At 35.7% G+C, this 14,545-nt stretch overlaps 1 protein-coding gene across 11 annotated transcripts in view; it reads right to left on the bottom strand.

The window, feature by feature from the left end:
* The window catches only part of GAS2 (growth arrest specific 2), a 127,316-nt gene that overhangs the window by 72,585 nt on the left and 40,186 nt on the right, over positions 1-14,545 (bottom strand). For all 11 annotated transcript variants that reach the window (XM_070624524.1, XM_008532124.2, XM_070624527.1 and 8 more), the window contains one exon: positions 6,264-6,405. In XM_070624524.1, the coding sequence (XP_070480625.1) occupies positions 6,264-6,405 (142 nt within the window). The remainder of the gene's footprint in view (positions 1-6,263; positions 6,406-14,545) is intronic.

Here is a 14,545-nt window from a genome sequence, read left to right as displayed (position 1 = left end):
CACAAACTCATTAAGGCTGAGTGTGCGTGTATTGGAATTTCTCAGAATCACTATTCACATTTAAAATAGGATATGACATCCAGATAACTCACATAAACATGGAGAATTAATTCATAATCCCATCGGTAATGAAGATGTATAGAATAAAATGTAGTTAACTGCCTTTGCCACCAAGTCGAGAAACGTCCTGGAACAAGCAGGGCCCTTTCTTTCTCCAGACCTTATGTGAAATTAACAGAGTAAGTCACTATCACTCAGAACCCCAATAAGAGGCAAGAGTCTTTTCTAATTTGCTTTATAGTCATATATTTTTTCCTTTCACTTGAAATAATCATATGAATTCCTAAAATTAACTCAAATAAAGCCTAACTTCCTGTAATACAGGGGCATTATCTTTAGAGGTAAAGAAAGCTGAATTCAAATCCTAGCTGGGCCTTTGAGAAGCTGAGTAACATTGGACAAGTTATTTAATTCTCTAGGTCCCAGCATTCTCGTTTACAAAATGATGGTTGTTGGGAGAGCGGATACGATAGCGCGTGTGCACTGCTTAGCCACCATTATTGAGCATGTAGCTATTACTATTGAATATTGTACAGTGAAAATTTGATTCTGCAAAAGCTAGAAAGCTGTCCACTTTCCCAATTCGACCCTGACTCCATCGAGTCCTGATACACCAATCCTCCAGGGAGATATTTATTTCTCTCAATCAGATTCCATGCTATTCTCCCTTACATTTTCTCTGGAATAGGGCAAATGGCTAGATTTGGAAAGAGTTTCTGAGTTCAAAAATAAAAAGTGAATTAAGATGCTAATAAAGTAGGTACTTTATAAGAACAGGTGTTAAAAAATCCAAAGTCTAAAATAGATTGCTCCTGGGAAGGGAAGAAAGTGAATATAACTAATGCAGGGCTGACTGGGTGTCCTGAATTGTTTTCCTGCATTCATACTAATAAAAGCAATGTAGCTTTTCCTACAGAAATACTCTTATAGTCCTCAATATAGACAACAGCGACGAGGGAGGATTTATCAAACACCGGAAGGCAGGCATAGATTGTTCTTCTGATGCAACAGGTATAAAACGGAAAACGTTAATGTTTAAAAATCCACACACAATCTTTTTCACTTTTGTGCAGCAAGATCAAACCGAGACTGCAGGTGGGTCAGTGCCTGGCCAGCGTTCAACAGAACACAGGATTTGTAAAACTGCTCACCGAGTCATGCATCAAAAGAAGGCAGGGCCACACAGCAAAGACAAACACAGAACATAAAAATAAAACACACATCACACACATTTGCATGCTAGCACAGCAGAGAGCAAACCCTTTTCTTGCTGAGTAGCTTCTTTCTCAGAGAAATAGGCGAAGAATAGTCACTGGCCTCCAAATCCTATAATCATCCAATAACATAGTGATGTTGACACAATTACGGCAAGCAAAAAACTATGCATTTTTTAAGTATTTCCCCCCATCCTTTTTTTCCCCATTTCCCAGGTCACCAGAATGCATACAAATAAAGCAAAATAAACAAGGCTCTGGGAAAAGAAACTAAACTAACTTGACAATTTCTAAAGTCATGTGCTAAAGTAAATTTCAAATAAAAAATTCTCCACACAAGAAGATCACTAATTTAAGAAAACACCTTCTTACTTAAAATATCTTATAAAAAATTCATATAAGAGAATACATTTTAGGACTCATAACTTAAAACTTTTTGAGCTTGAAAATAAATTATAGATTTCTGGTCTTAATTTGAATAATAAAAATGAGTCATATCAAAATATTCACCATTATTTTAGAAACGGTGGTTAAAGTATCTAACATTTGAAAATTTATTACATTTACTGTAAGGAAGAATGTTGATTAATATAGTCTAATAACTGTCACATCTCTGTCACACTGAAAACAGAAATGCTTTCATACCTAGAAGCTTCTAAACATTTTTTTCTTTATTCTACAATTAAAAGTAAAGTTCAGTTCTTTTAAAATAATTATTGGGGGAATATTTTATCTTTAGAATGATAAACTACATACTTTTAAATTCGAGAAAACATTCATGTTCATCTTTTTAACCTAAAGCACAACCCTACATATTTCTAAGGAATCCAGTGAAACCAATTATTAATCTTAATAAATCAGAGACATGAAAAGGAAAACATCCACTCCCTGTACATGACAGCATGGTTTGAACAGTGGGGGTTGCAGGTGAGCATCACACGTGGGCCCAGAAGGTGAAAGTATGCTCCACAAAGCACACAAGGACCTATGTCCTCTGTTCCTATAGCAGGATACAATTCTGTAGTCACTGGACATGTCAGTTTAACCTCAACAGTGCGAAACTGCCCTCGTAATACACTGATGTCTAAAATTGTATGTCAATAAATAATTCTCTATGCAAATTGGCTCACATTGTATCTTAATATAATTAAAATTAACTGTTCATGTTTCAGATTACATGCCATACCTGTTTATTGTCTCATGTGTGTTAATAGGCAACTGAAGAAGAAAATGCTATCATTTACAATGCAATTACTATTTATCTTACTTTCAAATTCTGAATATAGTTTACTGTTATTTACTAGATATAAATGCTTGATCTCCTGTTCATAGTAATCATAATTTTCCAATATCCTTAAATAGTCTCAAAAATATTATGAATATTATTTTTGGTTGGCATCTATGGATAACTATAGTTTATTTAAGCTACCACCAAATGTCATAGATTCAGTCCATTTCCATTTTTTTACTCTTGTAAAAAAAACGTTTCAATGGACATTCTAGTGCCTATCTCTATATAGTTCTTTCAAATGAACTTTTAGAAATAGGACAACTTGAGAAAAAGATATGAACACTCTCAGGTCTCTGATACATAATGTCAAATTGCCCTCCAAGAAGGCATACCAACTTCCAGTTTTCTTCAGCAACATATAGAAGATCCTGTTTTCTTATGTACTTAACACTAAATACACAATTTTCTTAATCTTTGCTAATTTTCCAGAGGTTTTTTTTGCATTTACCTTATTACTAAGATGCCTAACAGTTTTATATCTTTATTGGATTCTTTGAGTCTTTTATAAATATGCTATTGAAGATATTTATCCATTTTTCTATTGGGTCATTTTCAAGACACTCCTCAGGATATTAGTGAACTTATGATCTAAGAACAGACATTTTCACAGAGGAAAAACATCTCTCAAGAATGTTATAGAAGATAAACTGCAGGTTATACTCTGTGTGTGATTGCATCCTACGGCATAGAAAGTTATCTGCCAAGAATCAAAAAGACAAGAAGCATGAGAGAAGCATATGGAATAAGCTGCCGTCCACACTCTGCAGTTAATCCCTGGCATACCTTCCCCACCCACGGAGATTTCTTGTCATTAGCTGTTGTGGAAAGAGAACAGGTTGAGTGAGCTGTGAATCCAGACCTTCTTGCAAATAATTGCACCAAAAAGCACCACAACAGAGGGCAGCAGATCAGTTGCTGTGAAGATAAGAATGCTTTATGCAGGCAGAGATCTTTGAACAGCTAAAGACAGAAGCCTCTTGATACACACTCGGGACAGTGATCTACTTTATCATTCATTCAGACAGATTTTTCCCCTTCATCAGGGCATCTTTTCATTTTATTTGCTGTTCAAAACACTGGGACACAAAGGATGCTCTTCATCTTGTGCGCTACTGAAATGAAATCTTGAGGTAGGGAAAAAAGAAAAAACCCTTGCCCTAAATTCCCTTTCAAAAGTGAAGTGTGAAAAGACATCAAGCCGAGTACACAGTGTGATTGTTGTGAGAAAGTCAATTCTGGAAATGCAGGGTCCACGGCCATCAGCAGTGACTCAATCACTTCCTCACCCACAGGGGATAATAAGAAAACTCCAAGGAGAAAGGGCTCCACTTGGGGAAATGGAATTTCTCATTGTCCTTCCTCTTGATTAGCATTAACATCTATGGGCACAGCTGTTGCCTTTCTCTGAATAATCCTAAAGTCATTGCTATTATATTGGCTCCCTTCTTCTGTCTCCACAGGGCGTATTACACATCACCTCATGCCCTATTCTGAGCAGCAGAAATTTCAAATTTCTCTTTTCACTGAGCAGCAAACTAGAAAGCCTAACATTTGATTTAGTTTGGGATTGGCAGCATTAAAAATTATTTTTCAATTTTTATAGCCTTAAAAACCTGGTCCTATTAAACTTTCTTGGATATATAAATACATTTTAATTGCAAGGTGTAAGCTAAGTTATAACAAAGAAGATAATCAAAATCAAAGATGTTTTAACAAAATACTCAAGAGTTACTATATATATAAATTATTGTGGACTTTCCTTTTATAAAGTCAGCTTTTTTCAGACAAGGCAAAGAACTAGGCCATCTCAAAATACTTCTTGACATAACTTTATATGCTACATAAGAGTATGTATTTATATAACAGGATCATTATTATATAAGTTGCTTTAGGCTTTATTGTTTCAAGATAAAATGCACTCCTTATTACCTGAATGGTGTTTTAAAAAGCTATCCGAGCTTCTTGGATTCCAACTGAAAGTTTTATTACTTCAGCTAACGGAAGAACTCATGGACAGAGAGAAAATGCAGACAAGACCATATTTACATTTATAGCTCCTAGTAATCCGCTTGGCCTATGATAGTCACTGAAACCCTGTTAATGAAACCCTGTACAATGAACAGATAAACAATAAAGCACCTTCCCCATGTGGCAGTTCTTTAGCAATGCAGGGGCACTCCAGAATCATAAATCATGATATAATTTGTCCAGAATTATAAATCATGATGTTATTTGTCCACACATTAAGAGCGAACATTCATTAGATCTTTCAAGAGTTTTTTTAGCAAATAATTCCTCCACACTCGTTCCTATAATCCTCCACTCCCCTAGTTTCCTATAAATCTGAAAGTTAAAGTCTATTTGTAAAATTAGTGCCGGACTAAAAAAGAGGTCCATCCAACACATACATCTTCCATCAAGCTTGTTTTACTTTGATGTGAGGAAATGGCAAGGCCACTCAAAGCCCATTTGCATGAGGAGCATTCCAGGAGCACACTATTGCATATCGAATGCTACTGGGCAATTATTCTGGTTTATTTTTATTTCCGGGATAAAATGTTCTCCTAGTCTAAATTCATGTAATTCTCTTCTCTGCTGAGAGAATTCTCAGAAATTTGATGACAATCTTTGCAATATCACATCAACTCCTCTTGGTACAAATACACATTTCCTTAAGCATATAAAATGAGTAAGATTTGAGCTCTTACCATCAATTTCCTAGGTGCGGCAGGGAAATATTGCTTTCTGAGGCCTGGGGCAGAGGGCATTCTGACTGTTTGGAAGGCAATTTGTATACTTGTTCTCTCTGAAGGATGCTCAGCTTACTTTGGTGTTAATATTTGGTGTTATCTGATTTTGTGAATTGATTTTTTTAAAGCCTCAGGCAAAAGAACCAAAGCTTTTTTCCTCCCCCTAGATTCCTCCTCTCTTTACTCGGTTCTAGTTCATTAGAATGGGTCTGTAATTTCAATATTCTCCACACTAGAGCTGTCCTGGAGTGGTGTCTCTGTAGAAGATCTGAACCTTTAATGGTAGGGTATCAAATATGTCGACACACTGAACAGTGTATGTTTTCTCCCAAGGAAACACAAAAGCTCCTTCTATGGTCTGGAAGTGGCTTTGCCAAAATTCAATCACAAAATAAAACAAGACCGAAAACCACAATTATCTGGTCAGGCCTAGGCACTGGGTGTCTGTCTTTTATTTCATCATTTTCAAGTATCCCACTCTCCTGCCTGCTTGCCTGATTTTGAACTGACTAAAAAATAGATAAATACATACATAAACAAGCCAGTTTCAACAAAGATAAGTCTATGGAAGACAGTGCTTTCATACTTTTATAGAGGTGAAAAGACACTGGTGCTCTTGATGGCTGGCAAGAGCATAGGTAGCCACTCTCCAGTCCAGGTTGGAGCCTGGTGGTAAAATTGAACCCTATGTCCCAATTCTGCACTGTATATACTTGTTTTTAGCTTGGAAAGAATTGTGCTCCTCATGTTCCTATTCCTCCATGCACAAGGTGACCGATCATAAGACAGAATGCATTTTTCTGCCTTCAAAGTCAAGTTTACAACAAACTACACATTTTTTAAAGTTAATCTGCAAAATGACATCACACACAAAAGTTAGTTCTGACAGTCAGACTGGCAAAAACAAAATAATATTTTATCAGCTAAAATTCTGAAGAAAATACCTACCCAAACCTTCCGATTCAAACAGACATGTCTCATCTACCCCTAAGTCCCGGCACCAGGATAAGAAATTCGCCGTATTGTCTCGGGCGAAAAAGGATCCTGAGGGTGCGCTGGCTTTGCATGGAATCTTCTTCAAGGGCAGACTCTGAAAAACAGAGAAATCACAGTCTGATGGAATATCCGGCAAAGTCATCACAGTGACCCATTAAATATACATTTACGCTTTCAACAAAATGCTTTCGAAAGACCTCATGTCCATAAATATGTTTGTGAAGAACTACAGAAAAGGAAGTGAAATGCAAATGAAGCTTACCTGGCACTAAGAGCCTACGAAAATCTATGCCTGTAAACATAGCCTCACCTTTTCAGTATCTGTAGTAAAGATGCCTAAGTCCCTTCCTTGGTTCAGATTGCCTCTTTTCTTTCTTTGTTATTTTTTTTTTTTAAAGATTTTATTTTTTCCTTTTTCTTCCCGAAGCCCCCCGGTACATAGTTGTATATTCTTCGTTGTGGGTCCTTCTAGTTGTGGCATGTGGGATGCTGCCTCAGCGTGGTCTGATGAGCAGTGCCATGTCCGCGCCCAGGATTCGAACCAACGAAACACTGGGCCGCCGGCAGCGGAGCGCGCGGACTAAACCACTCGGCCACAGGGCCAGCACCTCTTTGTTATTTTTTTGGCCTTCTCTTTCATCTAAGTCTTGTATTAGTATTTCTCACAAAGTATTTAAAACTTATTTCTCATTTGTAAAAGAAGAATGAAACACAAATACAGTATATGAATATATATAATATACGTAACACACATACCTGCATTCTTATGTGCATACGTACACACACTATAAAAATTACACAAGAATCAGAAAGTCAGAAGAGAGCAGAATTATCTAACATCACAAGTCTCCATCATTAATACCAAGAAAGGGGAAATATTAAAAATCTTTTAACAATAATATTCTATGATCTTCCTTCTAGGCTATTTCCTTTTAAACATAGGCTATTGCTATATTATATAATATAAAAATAATTCTGGTCAGAATTCTGCTATCTGACCTTGAAACCTATTATTTACATCGTGCAGCAATTATCCCCTGGGATAAGAAAATGCATCAGATAAGGGAGGGTGTGAACTTTCTAAAAATTTCTCATAAAATAAAATAAAATTTTAGCCAGGAAATCTCCCTTGGCACCATACTGAGTATTCTAAAGAGATGTGTGTGTGTTTTCCTTTAACAGAATACAACCAGTTTCTATGGCATTCCTTGAAGTCGTAGAATGTGATTCTATGTGATGGGAAAGACTGAGCCAAGCATTTGGCTGATCTGGGCTACACAGAGCTTTGCCTCAAAGAGCAAAGAGATCAAGAGAGAAGAACTTCGTGATTTAATTCATAGACAGGATGTGTCCTCTATTAACTGTGAACCAGCAAATATAACCAAAATGTTGTCCATTGTTGAGCTCATTTACACCGATGGTTATAAAAACTGAAATTGTGGCCTAAGTGGGTTGGTGAAGTCCTGCTAACATCAGATTGTCACTAGACTTCTTCATGTCCAAGGGTTTTATGGCTACAAAGCTAAAACATCCAGTTACTACATCATTTAAAGGCTGTGTTTGTCCAACCGCAAAGATCCATCTCTTTGGTGCCGACTGAATTTGATTTAGGGTGGACATAATCACAGTTTTTGCATGAATAGACAATATTTATATAGATATATACTTTAGGCACTATAGATACATAAATCATGTATGGGGTTCCCTATATAGCAATACCCCCTTAACCAGTTTGGTTAAGTAATGGTCTTCAAAGAAATTCTTTCTTATATGCATTGTAAAAATAATCAGAAACAGCATAGTATAGTATCTCCTTTATAAAATATTCATTAACATCAATTAGTCAGTATTTATTAAAATTAAAATAGTATATCCTTAAATCTAGCAGTTCACTTCTAAGAATATAGCCTACAAATATAATAGCACTAGTGCTTAAAGTATATGTCTAAGTATATTTGTTGCAACAATGATGGAATAGAAAAAAATAGAAATAAGAACATGTCAAGAGATGGCTTTTGGAATAATATGCAGTATATAAATATAATGGAACTCTATGCAATCATTTAAAAAGAGTAAGAAAAAGGGTATGTATTGAATCATAAAGATTTTCAGTATATCCTATCAGGAAAGGCAAATAATTTGCGAACAGATACATATACCACAATTTCATTTTATGATGTGTATGTTTATACACATTTACTGGTATGTGTACATGTATATATACACACACAATATAAATAGAAATATATAAAATTAAATTGCATTTAAACATCTTGTCTTATAAATATGAATACTTTATTTATTTATATAATGTTAATTTAGAAAAAATTCAAGAAGGATATGCATCAAATTGATAGTAATTACCTTTGAGGAAGGTGACTGATGCATAATCATTTACTTCTTATTTTACATAATTCCAAAACAAGTAGTAGGATTTTGGAGGACTTTTACATTTTATCAATATTTTCAGATTAAATAATCAAATTAAGTGAATTGTCAGCCAAAACATAAAAAAAGAGGATTTGCTGAGAAAAAAATCTCCAAGAGGTGAGTCTATAAAGCTTTATATGACGTGAATAAGGCAAAGATCATCTTTAAGAAAAGAACATAAATAGATGCAAACACTGAGCCATTTTAAGATCCATCACCTCTATCCCTGGGTAGCAGAAAAAGACTTGCGAAACCACATCAAACCCACGAATGAGTCTGCACACGGGAACTATAGCCTAGGAACGGTAGAATATTCGACATAGCTAAGGGCATGCGAAAGGACGCAAGGTGGATGGTTTGTACAGCAACAAGGAATCCAATATCCATATTGCACTGGAGAAGCTACAGATTGATTTGATACTTGATCCACCAAGGGACACATTTTGAGAGAACACCCACAAGCAATAAGCCCTCACAAATCATTCAGTCTCCCCTTAAGAGCTTAAAGGACGAGCACTGAGCACACAAATGAAAATAACATTTTCCCCCTACAAGCTTGTGGTCCTTACAAAGTCATCTCCATACCATATACCAGAATCTAAGTATTTATTTAAAATTCATTCATATTGAAAGACATGAAAGTTATCTTCAAATAAAATGAAAGCTGATTATTGATATTGCACAACTTGGGAATTGCCAGTGCAGACGAATGCAGCGTAACACTCATCTGACAACTTGGCGTTGAAGTGATTTAAGGGGGATTTGTTTCTGTTCTGGAGCTGTTAGAGTCAGCGCTTCCATGTCAGCTGAAGACTGGGAAACTGCAAGCAATGTGAACGGAAGCTTCCAATATTCATCCAGACGAAACATTTTATCTGGTAAAATTTTAAAAAGTCATCCTCATTAGTCCAAATGACTAATGAACCCTTACACCCAGCGCCTATACAATCCATCACAGAGAACCAGAAGTAAGGATCTGTGCTCAGGGGCTGAGAGCAGTAGCACATAGCTTGTAGGATCCAATACTCTTCCCGGTTGCACACCAACCAAAAATCAAAGTGCCAAGGGTCTTCTCAGAGTTGCTGTGCTATTTTTAACTAAGAGTTTCAGAGCTTGTGTTTGACTTCACTTGAATTAAAGAACAAACGATTCAGTAATACCAGCACTCAATACCTTTGGAACTCAAAAATATTTTTGTCATATTTTACACAAAAATATTTATAAAATTCTGAAAACCTTAGCAATTATATCTCTTCCAGTTCTGTGATTTTTAAAAATCTGTTAACTTCTCTAGGTTTTCATGAAAATCCTAGGAAAAAAGCCAGCTCTAAATCTCTTCTTTAATATCAGGAAATAAAATAAAAACAAACTGATATATTGAATAAAATCAAATTTCACCTTGCCAAGGAAATCTCACAGAAGAGGTTTAGAATTGAAAACGTGAGTAATTATGGAAGTGAATACTTGAATAGCTGAAAACTTGACCACAGACATGGAGAAGAATACTCCAGATCTAAAGAACTGGGGATTCAAAAGAGTACCTTCACGTATCGTTTATCTGATGTATTGTCCACATTAGTTTTCCTTTTACTGCTCAACTCTCCAAAGAACTCCTACGGTATTTAAATTACATACTATCTTTAATTATTTACACATATGTTTGTGCAGACAATTCTGTTATATATTATGTCCTCCAAACCAGGTTGATGAATGCAAGAATGACTGGTAGACTTGACCACTCAAACCAGATCATAATCAACATGAGGGCAGAAGCGAACGCTCTGTATTAGAGATTTTACATTCCCAAAGGACATGTTACCAGGGCCTGCAAAATTCGCGAGATTCATAGCATAACTATACAGAAAATGCTTCTCATGAATTAAGAAAAGCATAACCAAAAAATTTAAGTAACGCCTTCAAACTATTTTTGAAAGTTACTGAATACAGAATGTTGAGCAGAGAATAGTCACTAAACTGGACTGAGATTGGGTGGAAATTTAGGCTCACTTACTCACTAGCAAGAGCCACGCTACTGTACTCCAGCATCCATGGTGTGGGATTCAAAATTTTGTCTCAGCAAAATGAGAAATGACTATCAATAAACCACCGGGGTCGTGTGCAAGTAGTCAATAGCATGCATATTAACTTTTCTAATAGCAAGAGCCTAATGTTTCTTTTTATCTCTCAACCCAATCTTGGGATTAACCCAAGATATGTACTCATGGCCCCTAAAATACTTACAGATTGGATGATTAATGTACAAGAGAAGGTTGTGAATTCCAAAAGTGTCCTCCCCATTCCTTCAGGCTCCAACCAAGTTGGGTTACAATAAGAAGAAAATTTTAATTTACTTCTAAAGGTTTCTAATTCAATCCATTTCCTCTTATGTTAACCACTTGCTAGGGCTTTGGAGTCCAATTACCTGAGTTCAAACTCCGCTCTATCACCGTCTTGCCATGATACTTGGGGCAATTTACTTAATGCTTCTCTGCCTCAGTCTCCTCTTCTATTCGACGCATTTAGGAAAAAATGTATCTCGTTGGCTATGCATGTGTGAGTGTGAATTAAATAATGTAACTCAAGTGTAGAAGGCAGTGTTCAATAAAGGTTATTTACTATCACTGTCATCAATGCAAGTGAAAATATACTGAGTTACCAATGATTTCCTTCTCTCGTGTGTTCTTACAAACATTTCATTTTTTCGGCTATGGGTCCAAGAACTCCGAGAAAGACTGGCAAACAATTTACTTCTATCTTCACCAATTAAACTTCACTCTTAGAGTAGTTTTCCAATAGAACTTTCTGTAATGATGCAAATGTTCTGTATCTGTGCTACCCATTATAGTAACCACTGGTAACATATGGCTATTGAGCACTTGAACTATGGTGAGTGTGACTGGAGAACTAGTTTTTAAATTTTATTTCATTTTAATCAATTTAAATTTAAATAGCCACATGTGGCTTGTGGATATCGTATTAGACGGCCCATTAACAACAGGGAAAGCAAAGCCGTTATCTGGGGGTTTAAAGAGTCCAATACTCGACCACTTGACTAGTTTCCCTCGAACAAGTATTACCCTCATGTCTTTCAATTCCCCTCAAATCCAAGAGTTTCCAGATACAGTTATCGAGACACACAACTATGTTGATCATTTTCAGTTTACTTATATGCTGCAGAGTTCACATATGTTATTCCTAGTTATGGTGTCGTGGGTGTTACACCTTTAAAAGAACAGTGGTGACTAATTCTATTTGTAATACTAAGAAAATCTACACTTAGAGACCCAGGATCTTATTTATCATTATACTGCCACATTGCCAAACCCAGTGCCTTACACATAAGCCATACTTACCGATTGTTTTCTGAACCATACGGTGGCTGCGAAAGGAAGGAATTAACATTGTAAGTGCCTACCATGCTCTAGGCACACAAAACTTACTTTCATATGGCTTATCCTATTTAATTCTCAAAAAATGACACCACGAATTGGGTAGGTAACAGTATCTCCATTTTCTGAGATGAAAAAACTGAGCTCATACAGAGTTCAAATCAAATCACTCAGTCTCTTACACCTACACAGTCCTAACTGGTCCATGACTGCTCACCAACGTCTGGAATTTAATATACTTCAGCATTTGATTTATTTCCCAATTTTTGGCAGGGTAACATTAAAATAAAGAATTATTTTCATATTCTCTCTCACCTACTAAAACTAGAAAAAAAATGGAGAAAATGGCATCTTTCGTTCTCCATATGCAGTGAACTGAAAATTTAATACTAGTAGTTTAAATGACCCATTCTTCACAAAAATTTGAGGCAAACTACTCCCCTTGATTACATCAAGTAGACATTTCAGATATAAAACAGAAGAGGTATATAAAAGAAGACGTGGAAATTGCCAAGAACTAATATTTTTCCTTGTCCAAAGGGTATATAGAATGTACTGCTCAAATATGCAGACAATAAAGTCACTCTTTCCATGATGGAATTAATGTTTCCACTGTATCCTCTTGCCACTTTTAGTTTCACTATAAATTTTATTGAAAAAAATCTCTGTCAAAATTATTTCATTGAACATTCAAGGTATTTAAACTTAACTACCAAGTGGCTTTAGAACGGATAAAAATAACATTCTTCAAGATCGAAATTATTGAAATTAAGAACAGGGGAAACATTCTTTCTGGTACCATCAACCTCTCCTGAGGACTCTGCAATAGGACCTCATGTCTCAGACGGAGCAAATATGGTTTAGTACAACAGCAACTGAACTCACTAGGACTGAATTCAAAATGGACTTGCCCTGTCCTTCCCCTCTTCAAGATATATTCCACTCCATAGAAAACAGGTCTTACAGCAAAATTGGGTGTAATCTTCAAGCTGTAATGCCATAAGAATATTCACATAACTAAAAGAGAAATATGGGGAAAAAAAAGGTTTCTCACAGTAGAATTCTGGTATGCTCTGTAAAATCATGAGGAAATCACTTAAATAATAAAGCTAGAAAATATGTTAAGTATTCGGAATTATCTGAAATTATCTTTGTCATAATATAAAATGATGTTGGAAATGAAAGTCAAGCCTAGTGCTCAAAAGGTGAAGTGGACAAATAAAAATTTAAGATATAAATGAGTTGAAAGCTTATATGTCCACACAAAAACCTGCACACAGATTATTTATAGCAGCATTATTCATAATTGCCAAAACTTGGAAGCAACCAAGATGTCCTTCAGTGGGTGAATGGATAAATACACTGTGGTACATCCAGAAAATGGAATAGTATACAGTGCTAAAAAGAAATGAACTATCGAGTCATAAAAGTCATGGTAGAACCTTAGATGTACATTACTAAGTGGAAGAAGCCAATCTGAAAAGGCTCCACATTATATGATTCAATCTATATGACATTCTGGAAAAGGTGAAACTCCAGGGACAGGAAAATGATTAGGGGTTAGGGAGGAGGGGGGGATGAATCATGAGATTCATCATACAGGATTTTTAGGGCAGTGAAACTATGCTGTATGATACTATAATGGTGGACATGTTCTTATACATTTGTCAAAACCCACAGAATGTACAACACCAAGAGTGAACTCTAATGTAACTGTGGACTTTGAGTGATGATGATGCCTCACTGTAGGTTCATTAATTGTAAAAAATATACCACTCTGTCGTACTTTCTGCTCAATTTTGCTACCAACCTAAAACTGCTCTAAAAATTAAAGTCTATAAAAGAAGTTATTATGTCATCGATAGTTGTTTAAGAAGCACCAAATGCTTCACAAAGGAGAAAAGATAGGAAGTTCAACAACAAATGCATTCTTTCCATTTTTATACACATTGTGCCTAATTTTACATATACATCCACGTGGGAATCATTATATAAATGCTATGCTACTATGAAAAGCTTCTGTTCTCTCAACTAATTGTTTTCATATGACCAGACAAAGATTAGCTTCTTAAAAATTCCTAAAGTATAATCCTACACTTAAAAATTCAGCTAATTGGCGGGGCTATCTAAAAATTTTAAACAGAAATTTAATCTGATTCAATTCAACCAGTCATTAGTAAGTCACAACTCGATGCCAGTTGTAACACTAGTCAGCCCTCAAAAACGGAAAAGGCCAAGGTTCTTTTCTGGAGGCCAGCGTCTTTGAGAACCAACTTAAAATTCATGACATCATATGGTAAGAATTACAATAGAAGTTTAAGTATATAATAAGAGTTTAAATTTAGTTCTTTGGGAAATTTAAGGGTGTACATTTAACTTTTGGGCAGGGTTGAGTAGGATCTTTATTGGAAGGCC

The sequence above is a fragment of the Equus przewalskii genome, chromosome 6 (assembly GCF_037783145.1).
Source record: "Equus przewalskii isolate Varuska chromosome 6, EquPr2, whole genome shotgun sequence".
Classification (NCBI taxonomy): Eukaryota; Metazoa; Chordata; class Mammalia; order Perissodactyla; family Equidae; genus Equus; species Equus przewalskii.
The sequence above is the reverse complement of the archived record's forward strand: the minus strand, read 5'-3'. Positions and strand labels throughout refer to the sequence as shown.